Below are 25,513 nucleotides of genomic sequence, written 5' to 3'. Positions count from 1 at the left end.
AATATACTGTACCAATCCATTCATTTACAGTATATACATATATACTATACTTCACATAATATATATGTTGTGAACGTTCCATGCAGCATATGAAACCCTCTTTGAATAATATCATTGTATGGAAATAAGGGGTTCAAAGAATAACTAGCTGTCTTCATATATTTGTTTCTCCTTTAGGGTTTTATGGTAACTTGCAGTACAAAACCCGCAGAACTAATGGTCACTGCAGAGGATGTTCCCATTTTGAAATCATTTTCTGTGCCCGCCAAAGCACTGGCTCAGTATTACCAACCAGCACTGGCAAAGCAAAGGTGTCAGCACTTTTGCAAATGCTATGCAGCTAACAAAGCACATACTCAAGTCAGCTTGATGCATGTGCCCTTCACCTCGAATCAAGCTTCATCGCCTCCACTGTGCACAAAGATCAGTCATCGCTTCAAAACTCCCCAAAATGGCCTTGTTCCTGCATATGACATTAAAGTGATTTGCTGATTTGATAAAATTGGATCACGTTTATGTCACATGAGATTTCCAGCATTATTTTCAGGCAACATTTTAATTTTTTTGTTGTTTTTCATTATACTGACCTCTCAGTCAACTTTAGCAAGATATATGCAGTAATAAACTTCAAAAAATTCAATTTTAGAGTCATCAAACTGTCATGCTAAAACCGCAAGTGCAGATATAACAACAGCTTAACCTACAACACTAATATGCAAATCCTCCAAGGTGTCTGATGTGTAAACATTGCAAGGGTTAAGTAGACTGGTATCGTACATACAATAGTTGCTGTATTGTAATATCTGTGGAGGTATAAAATGTGGCTGTTTGGCAATAAGCAGGGAGAGAAAGGTACAGTAATATCCCTGCCTTTGGAGTGTGAGTCAGGTAGAATTGGGGAGACCTGAGGTGTAAACGCTCTATGATTGTACTGATCTTGCATCTGTTATTTAATTGGATTGGGGATGGAAAAGGATGGATGCAATCTGATCCGCAGGCCTATTTGAATGGCCCAGGAAACAGCTTCTAAGCGAGTCTATTATGAGGGTACTGGCTGTCTTTCTGGTGTGTGTTAAACTAGATTTATCAGGTCTAATGTGCTACTCTAATTGGTGTCATTGATTGTATTTCTAATTTAACACATCCAGCCACTTTACAGGGTGAAAATTGACAATATTCATCATTCATTCATTTGCGCACATTGTCAAAACTAATGAGCACCACCGGCTCTGTGGTGCTAAGGCAGCTACTTCATAGTTTAATAGCTTTAAAGCAATCAGCTTGTCTGACTGAAGAAAACATCACTAAGGAAACAATACGAATAATTTATTCATATAACATAAGACACTGCCACTCAACAAAAATAATTACGGATGCTCTTTGTTCTGATTAGACATCACAGGTGGTTGTTAGAATAGATAAGAGATGCGGCTGGCTAAACTCACAGGAAGAGGAAACCAGCCACATAAGGGTGGCTATGCCTACAGCTGCCTGGATGGTATTAATGACACTGATGAAGGCTCGTAGAGTGATTGTTGTGTGTCCAGGATTATGGCAAATCAAAGGATATGGCTAAAGAACTTGAACGTCTGGGCACTGGTGTCTGGAGGTTAGGCTAGTCTTGTTGGGCTACTAAGACAATAGGGTTAGGGGATTAAGTAAAGCAAGGCATAGGGGAAGACATCCCGAGGTCCCTCTACTGCTCATCCATCTCAGTAAGATCAGAGTTGGAAGATGGCGGTGTGGTTGATTGGAGGTGGTTTGAAACGGGTAGTGGGCTCATGTTAGAGCCCTGGGGGACGCCACTAGGGGCAGGGTCAGGGAGGGTCAGGGTTTCCGGAGCGGACTTTTTGCGGGGTCGGTCCTTGGGGACAGAGAGGGACTCAGGCGCATCAGTGCACATGGGGGTGGAGGGGGCGCTGGCAGGGCCGGTGAGGGCACAGGAGGACAGGGGCGTCTCGCTGATGGAGATCGACGGAGGAAATATCCCGATCTTCTCGTTGGTAGCCTCCTGGATGGCGCGCTCAAACTCTCTCACCTCATCCATCGTCATGTCTGGATTGGAAAAAGACCAATTGGTAACAGTGAGTGGAAGATTTGGAAAGTAGAATTGTATTTACTCTTTGTAGACAAAATGTAGTTTTTAAAAAGGGTAAGTAAACCAATTTTACACAATAAACTGTTATTATAGGTCTTGGGGAGTACTGCTGCATATGTGAGAAAAACAGATACATTGCCTGTCACTCGGGGGCTAAGTTGCATTGTGGGTAATGTAGGCACCATGTTCTAATTATTATTAGAGCAGAAAAACACACATCAAGATTCAAAAACCAAAAACAAGTACTGTTTTGTTTTTTTCTCAGCTCATATTGTCTTATCTTAATTACCAATATGTTTCTAGTGTTCATTTGTGTTGCTTTAGGTTTCCTAGATACCTTTCCAAACCTTTGGGGAATTTTTGCAGACATTATCGATTATATTCTTCACATGTTCAACAGTTCTTGTATGCATCGTTTGACTCAATGTAGGACAGAATGAGTGGATGTATGTGGAAAGTTATATGCAACTGTGAAAACTTCATTCACAGACAGCAATGGTTCAAATATGAGACAGGAGGGACAACGGACTGAAGAAACAATGAAAAAGACACATACGCTTGCTTTGTCATGGATCTCTATGTCATCCAGGGAAGATGGGTTTGTTGTGGAATGCTCTTGCTGCTCATGGCAATTTACGACTTTAATGTTGGTTTTCTCATGCATTTGTCTCTCGTAATCCCGCACATCATCCAAAGTCATATCTGGAAGAAGGGGGGAGGGGTGGAACCAGGGTTGAGATGTTGGTAAATCCTCCATAATGGCACTCCAGTTGACGGAAATGTGGAAAAGGGGAAGGGTTAGGTGCAAAGGTGCACTCCTTGGGTGAGTATAGTGTGTTTAGCTGATGATTACAGCTTTTTAAGGTTAAAAGCTATAGAGGTCACAGTGCTAGCTTCCCATGACCCAGAGAGTTTACAGGAGACAGCCAGACAAATCTGAGCCACTCAAGGAATAAGGGAGGAAAGGAAGTATGAGGTCAAGGACGTTTCAAGATAAAGAAAAAGCCAGAATAATCCACACCAAAAGAAGAGGTTGGATCATTGGAAGCACATGAAAGCAACACCTAGCTCTATTCTCTGGGCAGATTCATTTCACACTGAGGGAGTATTTCAAGCATCTGGGTTGTAGGGAGTTGTGGTAAAGGTTAGTGGTTATAGAGGAGAGGAGAGGAACATGTTTCATGGCAAAGATAACAGGCTTGTTATCTTTATGCCCTGCAGCTATGGAAAAAGCTGAGAGTGAGCAAATGTGTTGCAGTCACTTATGGCTGCAAACAGGGCTGCCTCTTGTGCAGCCAGACTCGCACGCAAGCGGACAGAGGCAGCTTTCATGTTTCAGTAAGTGCATCATTCTTCACTGAGGTACATTTCTAATTATCTCTCTATGTAATTGCGGCCAATTTGTTAGTTAGATTTACACCCATACATAGAGGTAGGTCTGGTAAGTTTGGAAAACAGTGCCAAATACATTTAAAATTAGTTTAACAGTATTGCAACATTTATACAAGTACTGTGTCTACGGTTGATTCTCAACAAACTCATGAATTTCTCCAACATGAAACATGAAAGAGTGCGGTTTAAGAGTTATTTGTCTCGTGCAGGTTTTATTTGAAACAAACACAGACCATGTCTGGACACAACAGGACAGTGTTTGTTTTTAGTGTGTTAGTGGTGATACCAAGAGGAGGATCCATGCTGTAGGAGAATGAGCAAGACTGGCAGTGACAGTGCAGGTTGAGTGATTTTTCATGCACACCGAACTCTAAATAAAAAGTAATAACACAGTAATTTATATCACGACAGTGCTAACATTTCAAAGGATAATCAGTTATAAAACATAATAGTTCAAGAAGAGTTAGAAATCTTCCTTAAAGGTTCAACTCTGCAGTAATTCACAATACACAACAATGAAAAAGAAAAAGATTGCTTCGATGTATGATTACAGATAATATGTTCTATTCGTATTTAAATAAGAAAACTCAATGCTATTGTGTAGGCAATGCATTTATTAAAATTTGGTGTCAGTGAATAGTTGATAACTGAAAGACTGAAATGTTGCTGGAGTGTGTGTGGACAGCATGACAGTAGAAAAACCTACCAATCCACTCATCCACCCAGGCAAATGCCTGTCGATGTCCCAGCAGCAGCACATCCCGAACCACCTATAACACAACACAACAGTCAGAAAATTACTCTTTTTTATCTTTTTTTTAAAAAGTCATTATATGTTACTATGTTTAAAAGCAAAATAATCAAGATTCAACCTGCAGGACAACAGTCATGGAGACTTCACTGATCTGCTTTAAGTTGACCACTGTATCTAAGCCTATCCCTTACAATAATTACGTACATATTTGTAAATATCATCATATCAGTTACAGAATCAACTGAAAGATGAGCTGAACATGTTAAACTAGTCATGCATTGTGACTGGTTATGCATAATATGTGTTTTATCATTATTCTCTACTGACAATTGTTGTTATTTGTTTTAATAAAACAGGATATGAAAAAAATATGAATTTGTGTATGTTATCCAATTGTGTTTCTAAGAACAATGGACCAAGAGATGAACTTAGCCAAGCAAAAAAGGATATATGTAAAGATACATTACTGCAACTTAAAACCAAGGTTCATCTATGACTAAAAGAAAAGATCCAACATGTTTTTGTTACCTTGTGTACAAACTGCTCCACACGGGTCTGCAGACCCCACACCTCGAACTTGACAGTGACCAGTTTGTACGAGCACATGATGGGATCCTGGGTGTCCCTCCAGCCCTCCTGAAGAATCCCCCGCGACGTCTTGTCTGACTTGAAATATCTCAAGTCCTGCAACAGTGGGGAATGAACACACACACACACACACACACACACACACACACACACTTAATACTACAATAATTAACCCAAACCTTCAGGCATCGTTGTTTCTGCATCCCAGTGGAGAAACAACTCCCCAGTGGAGAGAAGTATTGAAGAACCTAAAATTAGATGCATGACTGAATTCTAGTATTAAGTACAATTTGAATTAACCCCTCTGGTCCTTGGAGAATTTCTATTCAGACTCATTAGAGTTGAGGCAATCTGTTATCAAACCTCTCTGAAGACAATTACCAGCTCTCACACTTCACAGACTCAGAAGTGCAGCTGATAGACGAGTGGGATTGAGGTCTCAAGTCCCCAAAGTTCGTATTAGACCGAGTGCTTGGGCTTCAATAACAAATTAAAAATACAGTATTAAAAATACTGGATATAAAACAATTCAAACACAAGGATCACAACATGACAAACTGAAATCATAGCGTTTCATCTAAATCACATTGTTTTACTACTGCACCTCAAGGTTCAATACTGCATTTACACCCCTGCAGTGGTGTGAATTCCCAGTAGCCACGAGCATCTACACACACACACACACACACACACACACACACACACACACACACAAGCTCACCTCAGACTCTTTATAGTAGCGCTCTGGGATCTCATCGTAGGCGATGTCGACGAAACACACCTCCCTCTCCTGCTCCTTCAGCTCGTTGTCAAAAATCTGAAAAACAGAACAGAACGGTTTGCCAACGTGAACTGTAGCCTCTGCCTGACAATCCTCACAGATATAAATACACCTCAGCAAAGTGTCTTTTCCAGGTTACATCATGCCTGCCTTACTGCTTGACTCAAAGGCTGGAAATTATTCATACTGTTACTAACGCTCGACTGAGTATCTTGTCACGCTCTGTCCCCTCATCATTCAGTCAAACACTAGAAACACGTATTGTAGTTGCTTACACAGCCATTAGGGGGTGCTCTATGCACACATCTCCTATTTGTTACTGTGTCAAATGACATTGCAATGAGTTCAGAGCTGATTGTAAAAAAGTGAGTGCCATTTTCTTATTTATTATTAGTCCTATTGTGTCATCAGTTCTAATGCTGTTGGGTAAATGGAACTTCCTACTAGGGCTGGGTAATATATCAATATCATATCGTTTTTGTGATGTCAGAGTACATGTAATCTTAGATTTTGGACATCATGATATCGAGATGTGGCATATGTGTTGTCTTTTCCTGGGTTTAAAGGCTGAATTAGAGAAGAAAAGGGAAGCAGAAGGAAGCAAGAAGATAAAGGAAGAAGAGGAAGAAGGAAGATGACGAAGACTTTCAATAGTCATCTCTACAATATTGTTGCAATACCGATATCTACGTATTTGGTAAAAAACATTGTGATATTTCATTTTGTCGCTTTTACCCACAACATCTCACATGAGCATACTTGAAAAGAGCTCTGACTACAGCCCCTGCCACATAGCCACCAGGGAAAGTCTGTGCGTGTGTGTGTGTGTGTGTGTGTGTGTGTGTGTGTGTGTGTGTGTGTGTGTGTGTGTGCGCATTTAAAGTGAGGTTAGAGGCCACAGGCTTCATTTAAGGGATTTTTTATCTTCAACTTAAGTACAGTCGGCTTCTGAAATATTAAAATGAATGAAAACAAATCATCAGAAACAGATGGAGATACACCATAACTTTCCACATGTTATATCTTGTTTTCAAGAATTGGCTCCTATAAAAGTTGGAGCCAAGTGTTGTTCTCTATGAAAAGTGCGGGTCTACTGTACTTTCACACTATGTGGGCTAAGAAGTGTGGAATGTCAATTTGTTTTTGTAATGATCTTTTTAATTTGAAAAATTTGATAATTTGTCATCCACAATTTAGTCACATCAATTTTTTTTTTTTTTCTCCTGTAAACATACACGTGTGTAAACAAATGTTAGCAGCAGTCAATCAACAGCTTCCTTCCACAAGCTGTTAGATTGCTGAACTGCTGATCTGGAGCATGCGCACTACTGCACTTCATAAGCCTCAGTCATAGTTTTAGTTTTAAATTATTATAGTAATATATTGTGTGTATTTATTGTGTTCGTGTTATGGGATCCCGGAGAAACGTAATCTCATTTTTGCTGCACTACTTTTGTAGGTATAGCTAAATGACAATAAAGCTTTGATTGATTGATTGATTGATTGATTGATTGATTGATTGAATGTTAGCAGAGTGACAGTTTAGAGTCCGGAAAACTCCTCCACAATCGTCCTGGAGCCTTTCAGTTCACGTCCATCCTTTCCAGAATTACATATCTATTTCCACATTTCCTTGAGTTTCAGGGTAAATACCTCCAATCCAAATGTTTCCTCTATTCACCTGCCTATCCACCCATATTTCCCCTTCCTCTATATGTATGCCGTCGCCCAAGCTCCAGCCGCCCACTCTCCTTTTTTGTTACTCAGTAATTTTAGATGTAGGAATCATTCTATAAGAGGTAGCGGATTTGGATGAAATCCTCGACCATGATAAAGGTAATATCAAATCAAAATATCAATATATGTCACGATCAGAATACAGGATGTTCTGCATTATAAATATACATGTTTTCATGACAATATTCTATAGACATATTGGCTAATGTGGCTTCTGTTTTCATTATTTAGATCTTCATCAGTCCATCTTTGTTAACGTGATCTTTCTCTCTCCACTGATATCCATACATCCTCCCTCTTTCTTACTTCCTTTTCACTCTCATTCCCTTCTTTATTCCTCCTCCCCTCCGAGGGGACATTCTGTCATTTACAGTGAAGATGAGCACTGCTGGCACAATAAGGGTGATATGTCAGCATGCATGAGCGCAACCAAGCAACAGGAATGGTGACCGGGATGAAAAGAAAGGGAGAGGTGGATGGGAGAAGCAATGGAGGGGGTAAACACTGAAAAGGAGGCGGTGGTGGAACGGAGGGCAGGAGGGTTGGTGTAATCAGACATGAGAAGGAAAAGGAAAAATATCTTCAATGAGCATGTATGCATTGATTTCAGTAGTAGAGTGTACTAATTTGAATTTGAAGAGTTGTTGAGTAAGTATCAAAAGTATCAAACCAAAACTCTATGTTCTCCTCATTCAATGCTATGTGCCAATATTATGCACTATTCTACTGTAGATGCCAGTATTTGTTGGTACACTTCATTTTATTAGTTTTCCAGTGTGAACACACAACAAACTCAAAACAAAGACAGACATTATGCAGTATTCTCCATCCAAAGAAGGACATTTGTCCTAAAATACTCAGCAGCCAGGGTTTTTTAAAGGCTGACTGTGATCACAGACTGTAAGAGAAATCACTCTGGTTGGCTGTTAAGGTAAGCAGATCAGTGCAGGACAAGAGAAACGGAAAAAGAAAGGGAAAGCCCCTAGAGCCTGTTGCTGTTGTATCCATGATTTCACAACTTTAGCATGCTGTCTCCTTATTTTTCTCCTTTGCCACATCAGCAGCGCCATTCTCAACTTTTTATCATACATATACTCGATTAGAAGTGGCTATCTTAGCGAGAGCGGTATCAAAAAAATGCTACTTACTCATAACAATGCTTTGTATATCAGCAGAGAGGTATTTCTTTTCACGCAGGCGAATGAGCTTATGAGCTTGTTGGCCGTCAGATGTGTTTTTTGCGCTGTGTTCAAGTGCATCTTTGCAGGCAATTCCATGGATGTTCATACTGGAGGTAATTGTACCTCTAAGTTCACTGGTTTTATGGCGCTAATTGGCAATGTGTCATCACACGGGAGCGGTTAGACAAAAAAAAAAAACATTTAAAAAGTTGTACTTGTACTAAAAGTTGAATATGGCAAAAGAAAACAGAGAAAGAGTGAAACATGCATTTTCTCATTCTGCCTGCTGTGTAGTTCAGGGCTCCTTGGAGAGATTACAAGAGCAACATGAGCCTCAGGACACATGTTAAAGCTTAGTGTGTGTGTGTGTGTGTGTGTGTGAGCGCACATGTGTGTGTGTGTGTAAGCGCACATGTATGTGTGTGTCTGACATTGACTGTGGAATTCTGCATGTCATGCAATGTTACTGCAGCCTCCATTCAATGCATGATGTCAATTCACACACCCACTCATTTCCTGTTCACCCATCCATGATTTTCCTCACTTGCACCATTCCTTCCTTCCTTCCTTGCTTGCTTTTCCTTCATCCCTCCATTTCTGAGTCCTTTCCACTCACCAAGTCCTTCTTTGGTCTTTCCACACACAGTCTTAAGACACCCAGATTTGCCAGATATATGTTATGCCATCAGAATCCACACATGGGAAAACACGATACTTGATCAGATAGCATATTGTTATATAAAATGTTCAAAACAAAGCAGCGCACAGCTGCAATCATATTATTTCACAGCATCCTTTATTGCAAAACCCCCTCACAGACTCATGAAGTGGTTATACAATGTCATAAAACATGCAGAGCTTCTTGTTTGTTTGCCCTGAAGATGTAACACAAAGTAGTGCAGCTGTATCATTGAATCATTGACTGGAGTGTGTGCATGCAGACGATGACGTGCTGCTCTAATATCTCTGCTCATATGCACGAGCATCTCAAACTGTCTGGGATGTAAACACACAAACAAAAGCATATTTATGTAACAGAACTGTGATTTGTCTCAGCTTTTACCAATGAAGTGCTGTGACTGCAGGCGATTTCTGTTAGATTTCATTAAAAAGTTCCTGATCTGTTGCCTTCTCTTGTCACACCGAAGAAGCATCAATCTAAAAGATCGCTGCATGTTTAACGAACACGACAGTCTGCCCATTTCTGTCTCCTTACTTTCCTGTGCATGTATAAACTAGTCTGTCAACAAGAGACTTGAGTCAAGTTGGGAGCCATTCCTCCCTTATACAATCACTAAATCGCTGACAATTTGAAGAAAAATATGAAGACACACTAAAATGAACCTGTTTGCTGCCCATCATGATATATTACAGGCTATTTGTCTGTTGCACACTACCCTACCATTCCTCTTCCTCACTGTCCAGGCAGTGGCAGCGTTTCATTTGATGACTAATGCCCCTATAAACTGGAGAGTGGAGGAAAATATAGAGAGAAAGAAAGTGAGTAGGCCAACAGCCCAAATGAAATTAGCTGTCCAACAAGTGAAGCCGTTTTTTGGCAGACTCTCAAGGTGCATTGTATAGTTGGCATTATGATACAACAGGAGGGTCTGTGTGTTGCCAAATCTGTCCAGATGGTTTTACTCATTCAGCCGTCGCAGAGGTCTTGTTTTCAACCATATGTCTGCTATCAGATAATTGTGTTTTAAATAGGCTTATTTTGCTGTGGAGATTGGTGTATAAGAAGGACAGAAGACAGGCCGAGTTAACATAATGTCAGAGATTAGTATTGGAGTTAGAGCCCGGCTGATTAATTGACCTGGCTTCATGCAGAAATATCAGTGTTTGTGTGTATGTTAACCAAGAAACTGCAGTTCAGAAATGGACATGCTGGAGGTATTTTAAAACAACTGGAAAATGTCCTGCACATTTCAGAGTAAATTAAAGGGATCCTTGTCCAAAGTAATTGCATTTGTTGTGTGTTTTGCAAAAAAAGCTTGTATATTGTGTGACATTAAACAAAAAAACAAAAAAAACCATCAGTATCACAGGATTCCATTCTTTCTCGTGGATGTACAAACATGCAATACATGTCACACACGCAGTATACTCACATTGTCATTGCACCCTTTGTTGTCCTCGTATTTTGTCTCTATGTGGATGGAGAACTTGGGCAGGAATGAGCACTGTGGGAAAAAAAAAAGACAAGAAAGAATAAAATAAAAAGCAAGCTGTCATGTGTTGCCTTACTGCCTTTAAAAGCATTTAAAGAGTATAAATAGAAGTGGTGAACGGTCCATTCTGCAGAAATTAAACACTTCTTACATCTGGTGATAATTCAGACGGAGTTTCTGGGTTTGGATTTACATCTTAACTCTACTTTATGGTACACAGCTGTCAAAAAGGGACCAGCTTCTTTCACTGGTAGTGCGTCAAAGTACTTTTACTGCATTAACACTGGCTGTCAAAGCTTCTGTTGGAACTTTCTGTCTCTCTCCGTCTTTGTTCTTCCTCGCTGTATAGTATGTCGTTATATCTCCTTGTCAAAATTGGCAAAAGTCAAGACAATTCTTAAAGCTTTTGTGATGGTTTTCTTTTTTAAAAAACTATCTTGGCATTTAAACTGACTCATATGTGAACACAAATCTCCCCCACACATAAACAGAGACAATATCAAGCATTCTGTCATCGCAGTGTTGTTTTTTTTCCCCTCTTTTCCCCGCACCCCAAAGTGGCATGACTCATGCGTTCGACATTTCTCACTCTGCACGACAGAAGCCCTGTAGCTGAGTCTAATCGGATGCATGTGTGTCGACAAAATGTGTCAGCTAATTCTGCCAAGGCTTCAAGTGTTTTCAAGGGTTAATCACAGGTCACATTAGCAGTTCTGCTTATTAGCAAAGACAAGCTGGCTGGTGTGTGTGTGCTGTGGTGTGGACACACACATCAGACTAAAGACCAGTTAACTGGGGCGACTGGTGCAACTGGGGAAAAAATCTGTCCCCCAAATTGAAAAACGCTGATAAATGAGTCAGCTGTTTAGGTCATTGTTAAGGTAAGGTTAGGGTTAGGCACGGAGTGGTTATGGCTCGGGTCCAAATAGTCTCCAGGAAATGAATGTAAGTCTAAGACAGTCCCCCTAAAGTGACATAAGCAAGATTCTGTATGTGTGTGTGTATGAGTGGGTAAGTGTTTATATTACGTAGTGGGGACCTTTTTTGGCATAAACACCGACCGTGTCAGGACCAGTAGTCCTCATGGGGACAAAAGACCAGTCCTGACAGCTGCAAAACAGTTTCTGAGGTCCTGAGCAACATAATGTAACTTTTCTATCTTAAGATTTGCCACTCCGCCTCCCCATCACTTGTTTCTGCACTATGTGACTTCAGTGAGAGGGTAGGATCACAGCGTTACATACATGTTTACTTCTACATACAAGTTTTCAACACATGACATGATGTAATGATGTTTCGTTTGTTGTTATCACCTACATTATGTCTGACAAACTGTTACAGACCTGGGATCTGGGTGAAAGTTAATGTAAAATCCTAACACAGATAGATGTGCATACCTGTTTGTGTGTGTGTGTGTGTGTGTGTGTTGTGTGATGAAGGGGTAAATTAAGTGTGCTCACAGCAGAAGTTGAAGATGCAGGTGTTGTAACTAACAAACCTAATCCCGTTGTGAAAAATTATGTAACAGCAAGATACGCGAGCTGCACTTCAAATAGCAGCAGGCTGAATAATTCACCTCTGTAAACAGACATCATAGCTTCTAAACAGAGTGAACCACAGACGCTTTAATATGTGCATTTTAGCATTTTAGTATTTTTTATTCAAGCTGTCAGACGCTTCAAATGTAAGACAGGTGATTTCCAATCCCCAATGTTAAAAGCCTTGCTTTTACGTTGGGTTAAATAGAAGTTTGCAGTTGCTACATGGTGGACACCATGAACTGGACCGACAGAAGGAGACGGAGCAATGAAATAGGCACTCTGCTCAGTTCAGTGCTGCCTCCCCAAGTGTCTTTATTTTGAAATATGCACAGAGGGTACTTACTGTATATTCTACAGGCCGTGGCATGGGATGACACCGACATCAGGTCAGAGCAGAGACAGAACACAAGAGAATCACAGTGAGTCACAAACCATCTTCAAATTTCCCACAGCATGAAAAGAAATGAGAAGACCACAATGTAGAAAAAATCCCGTCACAGATCTGATACCTCACATCCTCCCCTCCTCAGGGACTTTTTCCTCCACTTTCTCTAATTTGCTCTCATCAAGAAGAAATTCCCTTTAATCCGTATTCCTAAGACTTGTAACACTTCCCCCTTCATCAGGATTGTGAAAACGGAAATATGTTCTGGGCTACTGCGGCTCTGATCGTTGCACTCCTCCTGACTACTGGTTGCTTGTCAAGTCTGTGATTTAAATGGCCAAGCTTGTTCCACTGCTGCTCTCATTCTACGTCTGTGTGGATAAAACGCATTTGCTTCGTGTACAGTGCATAATGTACATGTTGGCATATAGTGTTTACAAAAACATGGTGATGCTTTCTCGCTGTGTATTCCTGACACAGTGACAAACAGATGGCTGCTATGGTGCGACTGATCGTCGTGTCATCACCACATTTAAACCGGGTTATCTTTAAATGTTGCGTGTCAGCATTAGGGGCAATATAGGTTGTTTGTAGTCTATCCCTGCTGTCAATACCTTTTAGAGTCTAAAGTTACTTTATTGATCCATGTTGCAGAGTCTCTTTTGTGATCAGGCCACTGATTTTTCACATTTCATTTAAATTTAGGCCTAGAATGCACGTATTTTCACCATTTCACATGTTCTTCTGAGATGGTATATGGAGTAGCTGAAAAACCAGGCATTGGAGCTTCCTGAATTATACAACACATGTCTGAAGTTGCAGTGGAAATTTACAATATTTTGCCAGAAATATGCATCACGAAAACTCATACTGAATAACAGTTTTGACATTATGACGTCTATGTATTGTGTTGTCGAGATATCATGCTAACCAGCTAGCCCACCAACACATCCCCGGTTCTCTGAAAACCCAGTCTGGACCACTAGCTGCAAGGTTAACTGAGCTAACTAGCTAACAGCAGCTACAATTAGCAGCAGTTAGCAGTTCCTCGAGTTAAACGCTAACCCCCCTTCTAAAGTGGCCATTTCTTACATATTACACCTTTAAAGTAAGGCTCTTTTTGTTAGAGCACACGCTCACCTGTTACGGTGTAAGGGTAGTAGTTCCATGCTTTCTCTGTCACGTAGAAGATTTTCGGAACCACTGCTCGAGCCCAGCTGGGCAATTTACTGCAGAGAGACATTGAGACAGACACGGACATATTAGGAGAGAGACTGTGAGAATGTAGCAGCAAAGCAGGGATTGGGCTGAAATTGCTTCTGTTATCACGGCAATCTTCCAAAACATGTTCCACTTTTTAAAGGAATGTCTGCTCAAAAGACAGAACAGTGATGGATGGTGTGAAAAAAACATGCTTCCAGAAGCTTTAATCCAGGAGGAATCAAACACAAACAGATTTTACAACATGGTACCTTTAAAGGTTTTTTTGTTTAACCCCAGACCAAAAAAAAACACAAACCTCACAATGCTTTGTGATCGTATTAAATGTAATTTATCCAGGACATTTTAGCTGAAAGCTCTGCTCTCTTTTTAGTTACACCCCGTTCACATTCACACAGTTACACACATTCATACCAGCAAACTGCTCACTCCAATCACAGTCTGATCTGCTGACCACTGAGCAGCTCCACTAGAGTAGTTGGGGTTTGAGGGAGTTGCTCAAGGGCACCTCTGTGGCAGTAACGAGTCAAAAAAGATTCTCTATCAATTTGAGGAGTGGCTGCTTTTCTTTGTCACTAGGTAGGCTCATATCATAGTAAAATGAACATCTTTGGTTTTAGACTGTTGGTCTGACAAAGCAAGCAATGTCAAGAAATCCCCTTGTGATGGGCATTTCACTGTTTCAATGTTTCTGAGTACTGCGACAATATTCAAGAGAATAATTGTCAGACTAATCATGAAACATTGCCCGTGAAGCTACAGACAACAGTCAGTCAGCATAGCTTAGATCAAATACTGAAAACGGGGAAAACACCTCCATCTAAAAGATAACCAATTCTGCTAACAGCTCCTCTAAAACATTGTAACTTCTTTGTGTAATCTGTCCCAACACAAAGTGTAAAAACCACACATTGTGGTTTTACTGGAGGATTATGGGCTGGACTACTTCTTGACTGGGCGATGTCTATCGTTGTTCCAACCTACTTTAGATGAAAACACTCCCCATTTCATACGACAAAAGCCTCAACTGCTTCATTCCCGTGGAAACTGCCATCACACTGATCCCGCAAAATATGACAGCAGAGGTAGCATGGAAAATAACGATACGGGGCATTGAATTTGATCAAAAATGAGACGAGAATTAGCTCCCTAGCATGCCATTTCCTCACTGTAGACGGCGCTGTTGAACATTGTTTCCAGTCTTTACGTTCAACTAACTAGTTGCAGTCAGTAGCTTCATACTTACCATACAGACATGAGAGAGGTATACATCTCCTCAAACTCTTGGCAAGAAAGTGAAGCAGCGTAATTCCTAAAATGTCAAACTTTGCATTTGAGACCCTTCTGGCAGCCTTTGCATCATCTACCATGTGTTCACTGTTCACAGAGGTACAGTATACTGCCAATATGTAGACTCGGGGGACTTTGTTTGTGACTATTCATGCTTGACATTCCCTGATTTTGAACCATGAACTCTGCTAAGACTATAATTGAAGCTGCGTTCAGAACTTTTATTATGAGACGTGTCAAACACAGAAGTGAACAGGCTTTTATGTAGCCTGCCTTCATCTCCACTTCATTTGATTGACATGGAAAACACTTTCTTAAGGAAGACAAAAATGGCGCCCACTGCATCGTGACGGCTGTGAATAAAAACAGCCTTCGACGGTCACATTGTGTGAATGTTGGCAGGCTTTTCCACTCTCTCTCTCTCTCTCTCTCCCCCTCCCAACAAAAGAGACTGACACTCCTCCCACACCCCCATCTGTTGATTTCTCCCATTCCCTCCATGTTCTTTTAAAAGATCTTTGCCAATAGCTGCTGGGACGGGGCCCACGTTTCCAAAACGTGCAAGCATGGTGGGTTGTTTTCACACCAACGCCTGAATTCGTATTTAGAAAACTTGGAGAAAAAAAACACACACCCTAGTTTAGTTGAACGCTTCAAAGGAAAGGGAACACTTTATTCATAAAATCAACCAACCCGTCTGCACTTTTAATGAAGGTTATTGACAGAACAAGCATGGAATCGATGTTCAGGTCGAATGGTATTTGGCCAAATAGTGAAGTACAGCACGAGGCAGATTGTGAGGGCTAATGGGGTGGCTGAAGCGTGACAGAACGGGCCCAGATTTACTTCCCTGCTGCTGAATCAGAGCTAAATGTTTCGTTGTCGCAGAACCAGATGGATGGTAAAATCCTTACAATAACATTATCTATCATGATTGTTCATTACTTGATATGAAGATATTAGTTTAATCTACTACATTTTGTTTATCCAGAAATCACTCAGAGTTTTGTTTACTGTCATCTTCAGTTTCTCTGTTCATTTGCGTCTTTCTGTCTTTTTTCATTCAGGACCGATTACTTTTGATTTACAGCACAGATGGATTTGAACAGATTGTATGGGGCAGTCGTAGGTGATTATTCACATTAATGTCTTAAGTTTTTGCAACCTGTCAGGCAAACAACTCTACAACAAATCACCTTTTGTGACAGGGCTGAAACATTACATGGGAAACTGCAAACCTCTCCAAAGCACCAATTCAAAGAAGTGGCATTTATGCATCGTCTCATGTTCATCCTGAGAAATGAACATTTTATCTTAACAAGATGGCAGATACTCTGGAAAAAGGTCAGTGTTTTGCCTTTTTCCATCTAAGCTGCAGATGTAAACGGACATAAGAGCTGAGGGTTTCTTTCACTCTTCTGTTCTGTATTGCTTTCATCGCTTCTCACTTTCTCTCTATTACAGTTGCCTCCATAGATAAAGAGAGTTGTAAGCAAGCTGTTCAAATGTCTGGCCGGGAGCAAGATATTTATTCATACTTGACTTAACACAATAGAGACTCAAACACACAAGGTGTAATGGCATGAGCATATCTAAGAAACTACTACTGCTGTTAGCCTTTTGGAGAAGCTAACATGGGTGTTAGCCTGTTAAAGAAGCTAACACCGATGTTAGCCTGTTAGAGAAGCTAACACCGATGTTAGCCTGCTAGAGAAGCTAACATCGATGTAAGCCTGCTAGAGAAGCTAACATCGACTTAAGCCTGTTAGAGAAGCTAACACCGATGTTAGCCTGCTAGAGAAGCTAACATCGATGTAAGCCTGTTAGAGAAGCTAACACCAATGTTAGCCTGTTAGAGAAGCCAACAACAATATTAGCCTGTTGGAGAAGCTAAGACCTATGGTAGCCCATTAGAGAAGCTAACACCGGTGTTAGCCTGTTGGAGAAGCTAACACCTAGGTGTAATGGCGTGAGCATATCTAAGAAGCTGTCATGGATGACATTTTTTAGTCTTGCAACAAAAGCTACAGTTGAATAGGTGTGCAAAGACAACAATCCATAAAACAACCTCCTCCATTCGTTAGCTATTCACACCATGATTCCTTCACCGTCCAAACAAAGCCTTGAGCAAATGTAAAAAATGTCTTTTTCTGAAATTGCGGTATAGACAGAGCAAATTGGATGAAAGTACCTCAATAGAAGCCTGACTTATCTCTGTTTGCTCCCTCTGCCTTCTTCCTCTCCTCTCCTCTGAAGAGCAGAGCTGTGCTGACTCAACATAATTAGTTCCCCGGCATTGCGAACGCTGACACAGGTATTTGTGCTCAAACAAATGGCCCACAGCATCTCTGTGCCTCCCTCTTTTCCCCCCTCTTTTGCCCTTATGTTTTGTTCTTTCCATCCCACAGTCATTTTCTTTTCTTCTTCACATATTCTCCACCCTGTTCTTTGTCATCCTTCTGTGATTCATGTAGATGTAACAAAACTGTTTGTACATGCAGATGTGTGACCACACACAAACACGGGATCACAGGATGCAGTGAGATGCTGATATATAACCATGATGGATAAGTCACTCAGACAAACGGACGTGGAATGAATTTCAGGGCCTGCATGTGTGTATCTGTGTTTGCGCAAACCTTTACAGCCTTATCCAATGACTGTAATCTTTGCCACTTCATATGCAGATACACTTCAGGGGCCACATTACAGAAAAGGTGGCTCATGTTGTCCTTTGACAAATTATGTCCTGTGGACCGGATGATTCTGCTGATAAAAGACATATCCACTCCCATGAACTGGCTACATACTTAACCAAACATGAGCTAAATGACCTGCCAGTAGGGTGTAAGAGTACTCCACATTCAAATTAAACACATGTATAAAAGGTGTGCCACTGACCTGTTGAGGTAGACTCGTTTCTCTGTGAACTGCCCTTGGCCGTGCTCCGGGTCTTCATACGGTTCATTCTGGACCACCTCCACCCCTTCCCCTCGATCACTCTGCTCATGGCTGTGTTTGCTGATCATGTACAGCTGCCCAATCCGGTACTGGAAGATAAAACACAACAACAAGTTCAAAAACTATCGTCTGACAACAGCCACTTTAGGAGACCTGGAACCTAGAAACATTAGTACAGAGTGTAACAGGCTGGGGACAAAGTTGAGTCAAAGATTTACAGATATGTTGACAGCAGGAATGCTTTCTGTATTTATCTAAACTGTCCTTTTGTGACATTTGGATACATGAAGAATCATATGCAACTCTAAAAATGAAAAACTAGAGAATCACACACACGGTTTCTGCACTGCAACAAAGCCTTTCTGTCACAGACATTCATTACAAATGGATCTGAGGCAAATTTGTATGCAACTTGCGCAGTTTCAGCTGAAAAAGTAACACCCTGTCTAATTATCATGGAACATATTCATCACACCAGTAGTGGATATTTTATTATCATGCATAATGATGACAGGAACAGGAGGCCGGTGATCACAATACAAACACTGGTGATAATAAAAGAGTCACCGTGGAGTTAAATTAAAAGGTAACAGAATGCAAAGTGTGATATTATTCACACCATCTCAATTTCTAGCATGTTTTTGTTCCATCTGTAAAATCAGAATTGAGTGTATTTCTAACTCAAAACTAATACTGATAAATACTAAAAAGGTCTGAAACGACACCTCAGATTCATCAATGATCCATCAGATAACTTCCCTGTTAGAGAATATAAACTGTGCAGTCATGAATGAAACTAAACGTGCTGCTGCCTTTATTTCTGCCGCGAGGCCGACAGTGAGTGGGAAACTACTCCTCCACAATCTTAAAGGCAGATGATCTGCGTGTCCCTGAGTCAACACCAATTCTTTGGTTATTGCCTTATTTTGCAGACCTCGTTGAGAAAAGGTCAGAAAACAAAGTAAAGTCATGTCGAGCCTCTGCAGCAAATTCTTCAATACAACGCCAGATTCACTGCTGGTGTCTGGCTAAGCTTCTCTGTTTCAATGAACGTGACTCTGTGGCACTCGTACACACCGGACCGTGTTCACTTAATTAAATACTCTGGCCAGGCAATAACAGCTTTTTGTTTTAGATGCCCTGCAGCTTGTTCACTTTATTCAAGCAATACATTGACTGTAGGCTGCACTTGTGTCTGCTTTTGATCTTTAATCTTCTAAATCCAAAGCTTCTGTTGGTGACAAAAGAGCCGGGAAGGAGAAGGAAAGTTATGGAAATGAAAGGACAATTTCAAAGAGGGAGAAAAGGAGCTGACTGGGAGTGAGAGCCCGAGGAGCATCAAAGGAGGGCGAGTTGAGGAGTTTTAATGAGAAAGAGGCGCCGGGATTAAATCAAAGACAGAGGAAATGGACACAACTGGAAATGTTTGACTACAGATTCTGGGTAAGAGAGCAGGACGATGAGGATTAATGAAGCGTGAACGGCAAGAAAACGATAGTTTGATGGAGGCCGATGATGCTTGTGACCTTTTTCTGCGTTACAGGCTCAGAAGGAGCGAGGCTGCACTCTGTTTTCTGCTCAGTCACCTTACGCTCCTCCACACATGTGCTAAAAAGAAATCTCAGTGAGAGCAAGAGTAGGGCACAGCTAATGAAGGAGAGCTAAAATCAGCCGTATTCCCCTGGACTCCACACTTCCTCTTCCCCCGACCTTTACCTGCCACGGCTGTTGGCTGTGCTGTGAAATGCCGTCAGGGAAAAATGTAAGGTGCTCACCCAGAATAGCTCCCGGAGGGGCTGAAAACGGTGTCACCGCCTAGCTGCCGATGCAAATCTCTGATGGATACGCATATTTTACTGGTATGTGCTAAAATAAATGAAACAATTATGCACAGTCCTGCAGGTCATTAGACCAAGCGTGGTGGAAGAATGCAAAAGCAAGCAGCTATAACAGAAACTATCACAGGGGGATTTGCATAGTTGGGGCATCTGTGGCTTCCTGAAAGCCAGTTTTAACACTTGCGTGATAATGTTGGATGCTTCATGAAATTTAATAGAATAAACATCAAAAATAGAGAAACTAAAAGCTGGTGGAAGCGGCTTATTTACGCTTGAATTCAAGTGAAAAATTAAAGGACACAAAATCAACCTGGTTAAAATGACCACTATCCCATAATTATGTCACAGTGGATGCATGAGGGTCAAGTGTGCTGGCTCTACTACATGTTATTTTCAACAATATTTAGACATACTATACAATATATTCCTTGTATCAAATGAGCATCAGTGTTCTTATGAGGTGTGTTGATGACTTTCTTTATGCTCAATAGAGCTTTCAGTGGCCAATTGTCCCCCAGTAATCACTGGAAAAAAACTGTCCCACCAGAGTAAAGAGGCTTTAACAGGCTGCAGGACAAGGCTGATGAATTAGAACAGCTTTTGATTAGTTTGGAATAATTTTAAGTTTGGTGCAAGGAATGAAAATCCTCCTGTCTGCATTTCATACTAACTCATTCTCCTTTTTCCGTTCGATTTAAGACTTGCAATTTGATGTAAGGAGGATCCCACAGCTTTAGTTGGAATATGGAAACAGCACATGGACACACATGGTACATCCAAACCAGGGTCAGATAGATTTGAAAATACTTGTCGTAAAACAATAAAACACCAGGCACGTGTTCAAACACTTCAAAAACCAACGGTACCTAGACACAATCCACAATCATCAAATCAACAACCAATGAATGTTGCATCCACACATTCCTCTGATCATTCTGTACACAGTCTACTCATTAAAGGTCACAAACCCAGCTGCAGCACCTGGTCTCTGTGTCCTCTGTGGTGCCGCAACTAGTTTCACAGTGAAACTGTGAAAGGGCAGCAATGTAATGACTCACTTACTGTGTGACCCCCAGTCTCTAGACAATGGTATACGTGAGGTATCAGAAAAGGACACGCACTTAGACAACAACAGAATAACAAGAGAGAGAGAGAGAGAGCGAGAGAGAGAGATGAAAAGCAGCAGCAGGTTAAGATCAGGCACTAAAAGTTATTAAGGCGCTGACTGCTTGGCTGAACTCTGCCACAGCCAGAGAAGTGTCTACTTTTCTGTGTACTGGTGTAAACTGATGACACAGTGACAGCAGTGAGTACTAAAGAGAAATCTCTGACAGTTTGTTTATCGGCTTTCCCCTAAAATCTGAAAGTCATTTTACATTTTTACATTACATCATCGGTTCATTAGTGAGTTTTAAGTGTGCTGGTTGACATGTTTTTGAACTTCGGACAACACCAGGCTACACTCAGTAGCTGTTTGCCCTTGCCTCCATTCATGCTAAGCTAGGCTCAAGTTTTCTATCAAGGACACAGACTTGAGAGTGTTACAAGTAATCTCATTCAACTCTTTGGAAAGACTAACTGAGTGTTTCCTCCTTTAACGACTTAAACCTGCAGTAACAGTTTTTATGGCAACTTGTTGGCAGCAGAAACAAGATGTAAATACAACACTGACATTTTATTTATTACTGTATAAAGCTGATATCACACGCTTGTTAGAAGACAGTTGCCTCTTCATAAATCAAGCAGATACATAGCAATGTAAGGATTCATTCAGAGACCAGTGCCAACTCTTCTTTTAACTCCCGTTTGCTGTGTCAAACAACTTCTGAGGGAAATTCCTCATTCTTCAGCTGCTACATGCTCCACTATGCTCCTGCAGCTAATTGATAACTTTGTTTGTTAGTCATTTGATGCCAAGTAAAAAGCTTACAGAGGGCTTTGGGGCATTTTTTTTTTTTTAACCAAAGCAATATCCATTTATATTATCAAGCTAATTTGAAGTACGCTTTTGAAACGTCACCAAACAAAGAAAAAAAAAAAGAAATGTGAAATAGACGCATTTCCATTAATTGGCTTGGTGCGAGAAAACTAGGCTATGCAAAACATATTTTCTCTAGAAGTTGGTGGTGTAGACTGTAAGTCATGCATGAATGTAATGCAAATAGAAGAAGTAGAGGCGGGAGGAAGATGTAAACAGTGGAAAGAGTTTCTTTTTCAAACACATTATAAAGCTTTGTAGGAGAACTGCAGAGTCAGGTGATGATTCTCTGCGAGTTCATCCATGACTACAAGCAACCCCCTTCAGATACAAGCAGTCATGTCATACATTGTTAATATAAAATAATTAATTATAGACGCCTTGACGGCCACTTGTGCTTACAATTTCCTAAACCGTCTTGAGCAGCAGTGGAGCAGAACCAACAAGCCACTAAAAAGTTCTGCAGAAGTTGGTGAGTGCAGAGCTGTCATGTTGCCACATTATGAAATGCATCAAGCTAAAGGACATTTGCGGCACTCGCAGCACAGCTAAGGGACGTTGTGAGCGTCTGCGGGATCAACCCTGAAATGACCTGTACGCAGTGTGAGGCTCTGAACGGCTCAGCCGGTGCTGCAGCTCTGAACTTAATGACCAATCTTCAGGCGTTATCTAACACTGATACAGCAGCAGCCCCCGTTTAGCTAAGCATGAGGTAAGTGCATTCATTCAATAAAAATGAGGTCTGTGTTTTAGTGATCAGGATTTGGACAACTAAGTTGTTTAAAACATTCTGCCAGTAATATGATAACTTTTGAGACAATTCAGTTCAGTCACAATGAATTCATTATAGGGAATGTTGAGAGGATCGCACTGAAGATGAACACGCTTTCAAATATGTATGAATCCAAACATGGTGGAGCTTATGTTAGAAAAGGTTACATAATTCAGCGTTTAAAGTGGAAAAAGCCCTCTGCCCATTTGTGTGTTAATTTATTAATGCTGCATACATGAGCCGAAGTTATTACATTACATCAACAGCCAGAACAAATTGCATAACGCCTTCTTGTTGCGTCACCTCCTGTCGAGTCAGTCTCTTCTTTCCTAATCCGCCACCACATCAGCTCCATTAATAAAAGTTCACCTTTTCCTTGAAGTCTCGAAAGCAAAGGCAGCATTTCTAAAAACAGCTCTGAGCTGCGGTGACTGCGAGCCTGCCAGGTTAAGAGCTACTGTAAATAATGCAGACGTTCTCCATCCCTCTTCTTCATGCCACATACGAAATGAGGGAGGCAAGTGGTGTGGATTGAAAGACACTCAGGACAAGCTGAGGGGGGAATTAAAAAGGAGGGCGAGGGAGTTTTTTGTGAGTCCTTTGCTCACGCGCGAGGACAAAGTTGCAGAAAATGAGACAGGGGCACAGACGGACAGAAATAAAGACAGCCAGTAAAGTGTGACATCAGCTTAATTTAATGTCTGTTCAGACAAGAGATGTCCTTTAACGTTCATTTCGTCATCGATGAGCCGTAGCGGTCATCGACTTCTAAAAATATCAAGGCCATGCATATATCATCTAGGCCTCTTATGAGGTGCGACGATTTGAAATGTTTGAGGACACCGTGATGAATGTGCTCGACCGTGAACAACCGAAAACAGACCGCTCCATAAGAGGGGAGGTTTGCACAACAACAAATAAAAGCTTGTACTGACTGGCTGAATAGCCCTGTTATTTTCCCCCATTGAAGCAAAACAGGCAATCACTTGAGAGAACGCTGCAGCGCTGAAGTACTAGTCACTCTGTCTCTTGTCTGGAATCTTCACAGCGTGATCGATCATTTAGCTACATGACGCAGCCAGCACAAAGAGGCCAGTGTTCGCCTCGTCTTTATTCGATTTGTCTGATGACAAGGCACTCTAGTTTGTTGTTGCTCATTAATCAATGCCCATAAACTGGAGTGTGTTGTCATCATCACCCCCTATTAGAAGGTTCTGGTCTAGGTACTTGAAACTCAAATCCACACACCGAGGGCTACGTTCCAACAAGTGTGAAATCATATCAAACAACATCCCCAACCCCTTCTCATGTCCACATTCACACAAAAAAAAGCCATTCATTTGTTTTGAATGAATCCACTGTGTAAAAGATTGGTTTGCCACATCTTTGCACAAACACAGCTGAGGCACACAGACTCACTAGTTGATGCTAGTTTTGACAGCCAGGTGAGATATTTTTAGTCACAGATGGAGTCAAGACAACCTAGCTTTCAGTTTCTTTTATTAAACATACAGTATTCACCTGGGCTGGAAGTTTAAATACTAGTTAAGTACACATAGTTTCATGCATTGCTCATTTCTATAGGGTTTAAGTAAGAGCCAACAAATCTTAACAGCACAATTTTGTCATTAATTCCTTTCATAAACTGGATGAATTCAACCTGTTCATGTGTGAGTGTGTGACATTTGGTCTTCAGCTAATTTGCTCTGGATGCTAACTGTTTGGATCCATGTGAACAAGCTTAGTTTTTTACAAAAAGGTCAGACATGAAAAGTAATTTCACACCGTGTAGATTGGAGTCACACTTGCCATTGCGATATATACCATCAAATGCAATATTTTTCTCAAAATTGATATATCGAACAGCTGTTACGGCATCTTTGGGTATCCATTTCGAAAAGAAAAGAAAATGCCTGGATTGAAAAAATTGTGGTGTAATTCTGACTGATTGAACACCCAAATTTGTATCGATACCTCTGGATTGTTCTCAGTCACACAATCAAGTACACTTATCCAAAAAGAGAACATCAAGGTGGGTTTTTAACTGAGACCAGTGAGAGATTCATTTTACACTGATTTGCATTCAGCACATCTGGGACTCACCCTTAGAAAAAAAACAGAACAAGTAGTTTCATTAGACATCACTTAAATTATTCACACTTGAATTATTTTTCAATTTTTCAACGCAGTTCATTTTCATCTCATTTATTTCTGCCCACCTGAAATGTTTCTATGTAGTAGCATAGGCCTTGGCCACCCAGTAATTCACCTGAAACACAAGTAGCTCCATTCATCATACAAAACAAAAACAGAAGAGGATAAACCTGTGCAAAACTGCTCACATTTCTAAGGGCTTAAAAGGGTCTAGACAAGCTGTCAGACAGCCAGACGTACCGCCAGACTGGAGAAACACAATATGAATAAACAACATTGCCGCGTTAAGCTGTATCAATCAATATGTGGTCTATCTGGACTCCCTCAGCATTTCTGTGCAGTCGATACTGCTATAGCACCATCGTTAAGAAAGTGGAGAAGGAGGAGTAGAAAGAGAGGAGTGTATGATCAGTAAAGCTACAGCACTGTTGTCGTAGGGGTGAGAATGATGAGGGGAAGAGAAGGAAAAGCAAGCAAAAATGACAAATTTTAAGAAATGGAAAATCAGCAGATACAGAGGAGAGGAAACGGAGGAAGGAATGAAACAGTAAGAAGGGAGAGGAGAAGTTATGATTAACAGGCTGCACATCGCTGTATTTCACGACCACAGGCCTCGGTGCACAAAGGATGGAGAGAGGGAACTCAAATGAATGAGAGCAATAAACCAA

The 25,513-nt window shown here is 41.0% G+C and overlaps 1 protein-coding gene across 1 annotated transcript in view; it reads right to left on the bottom strand.

The window, feature by feature from the left end:
- Positions 1 to 1,965: 1,965 nt before the first annotated feature.
- LOC140999859 (cytoplasmic phosphatidylinositol transfer protein 1-like) overlaps positions 1,966 to 25,513 on the bottom strand; it is a 70,684-nt gene continuing 47,136 nt past the window's right edge. Inside the window, exons 2-10 of the mRNA XM_073470410.1 lie at positions 18,044 to 18,192; positions 13,772 to 13,860; positions 12,590 to 12,597; positions 10,646 to 10,717; positions 5,554 to 5,649; positions 4,773 to 4,928; positions 4,197 to 4,260; positions 2,655 to 2,800; positions 1,966 to 2,055 (exon numbers count right to left, since the gene is read on the bottom strand). Of these exons, the coding sequence (XP_073326511.1) occupies positions 2,050 to 2,055; positions 2,655 to 2,800; positions 4,197 to 4,260; positions 4,773 to 4,928; positions 5,554 to 5,649; positions 10,646 to 10,717; positions 12,590 to 12,597; positions 13,772 to 13,860; positions 18,044 to 18,192 (786 nt within the window). The 3' untranslated portion in view covers positions 1,966 to 2,049. The remainder of the gene's footprint in view (positions 2,056 to 2,654; positions 2,801 to 4,196; positions 4,261 to 4,772; positions 4,929 to 5,553; positions 5,650 to 10,645; positions 10,718 to 12,589; positions 12,598 to 13,771; positions 13,861 to 18,043; positions 18,193 to 25,513) is intronic.

The sequence above is a fragment of the Pagrus major genome, chromosome 1, assembly GCF_040436345.1.
Source record: "Pagrus major chromosome 1, Pma_NU_1.0".
Lineage (NCBI taxonomy): Eukaryota > Metazoa > Chordata > Actinopteri > Spariformes > Sparidae > Pagrus > Pagrus major.
The sequence above is the reverse complement of the archived record's forward strand: the minus strand, read 5'-3'. Positions and strand labels throughout refer to the sequence as shown.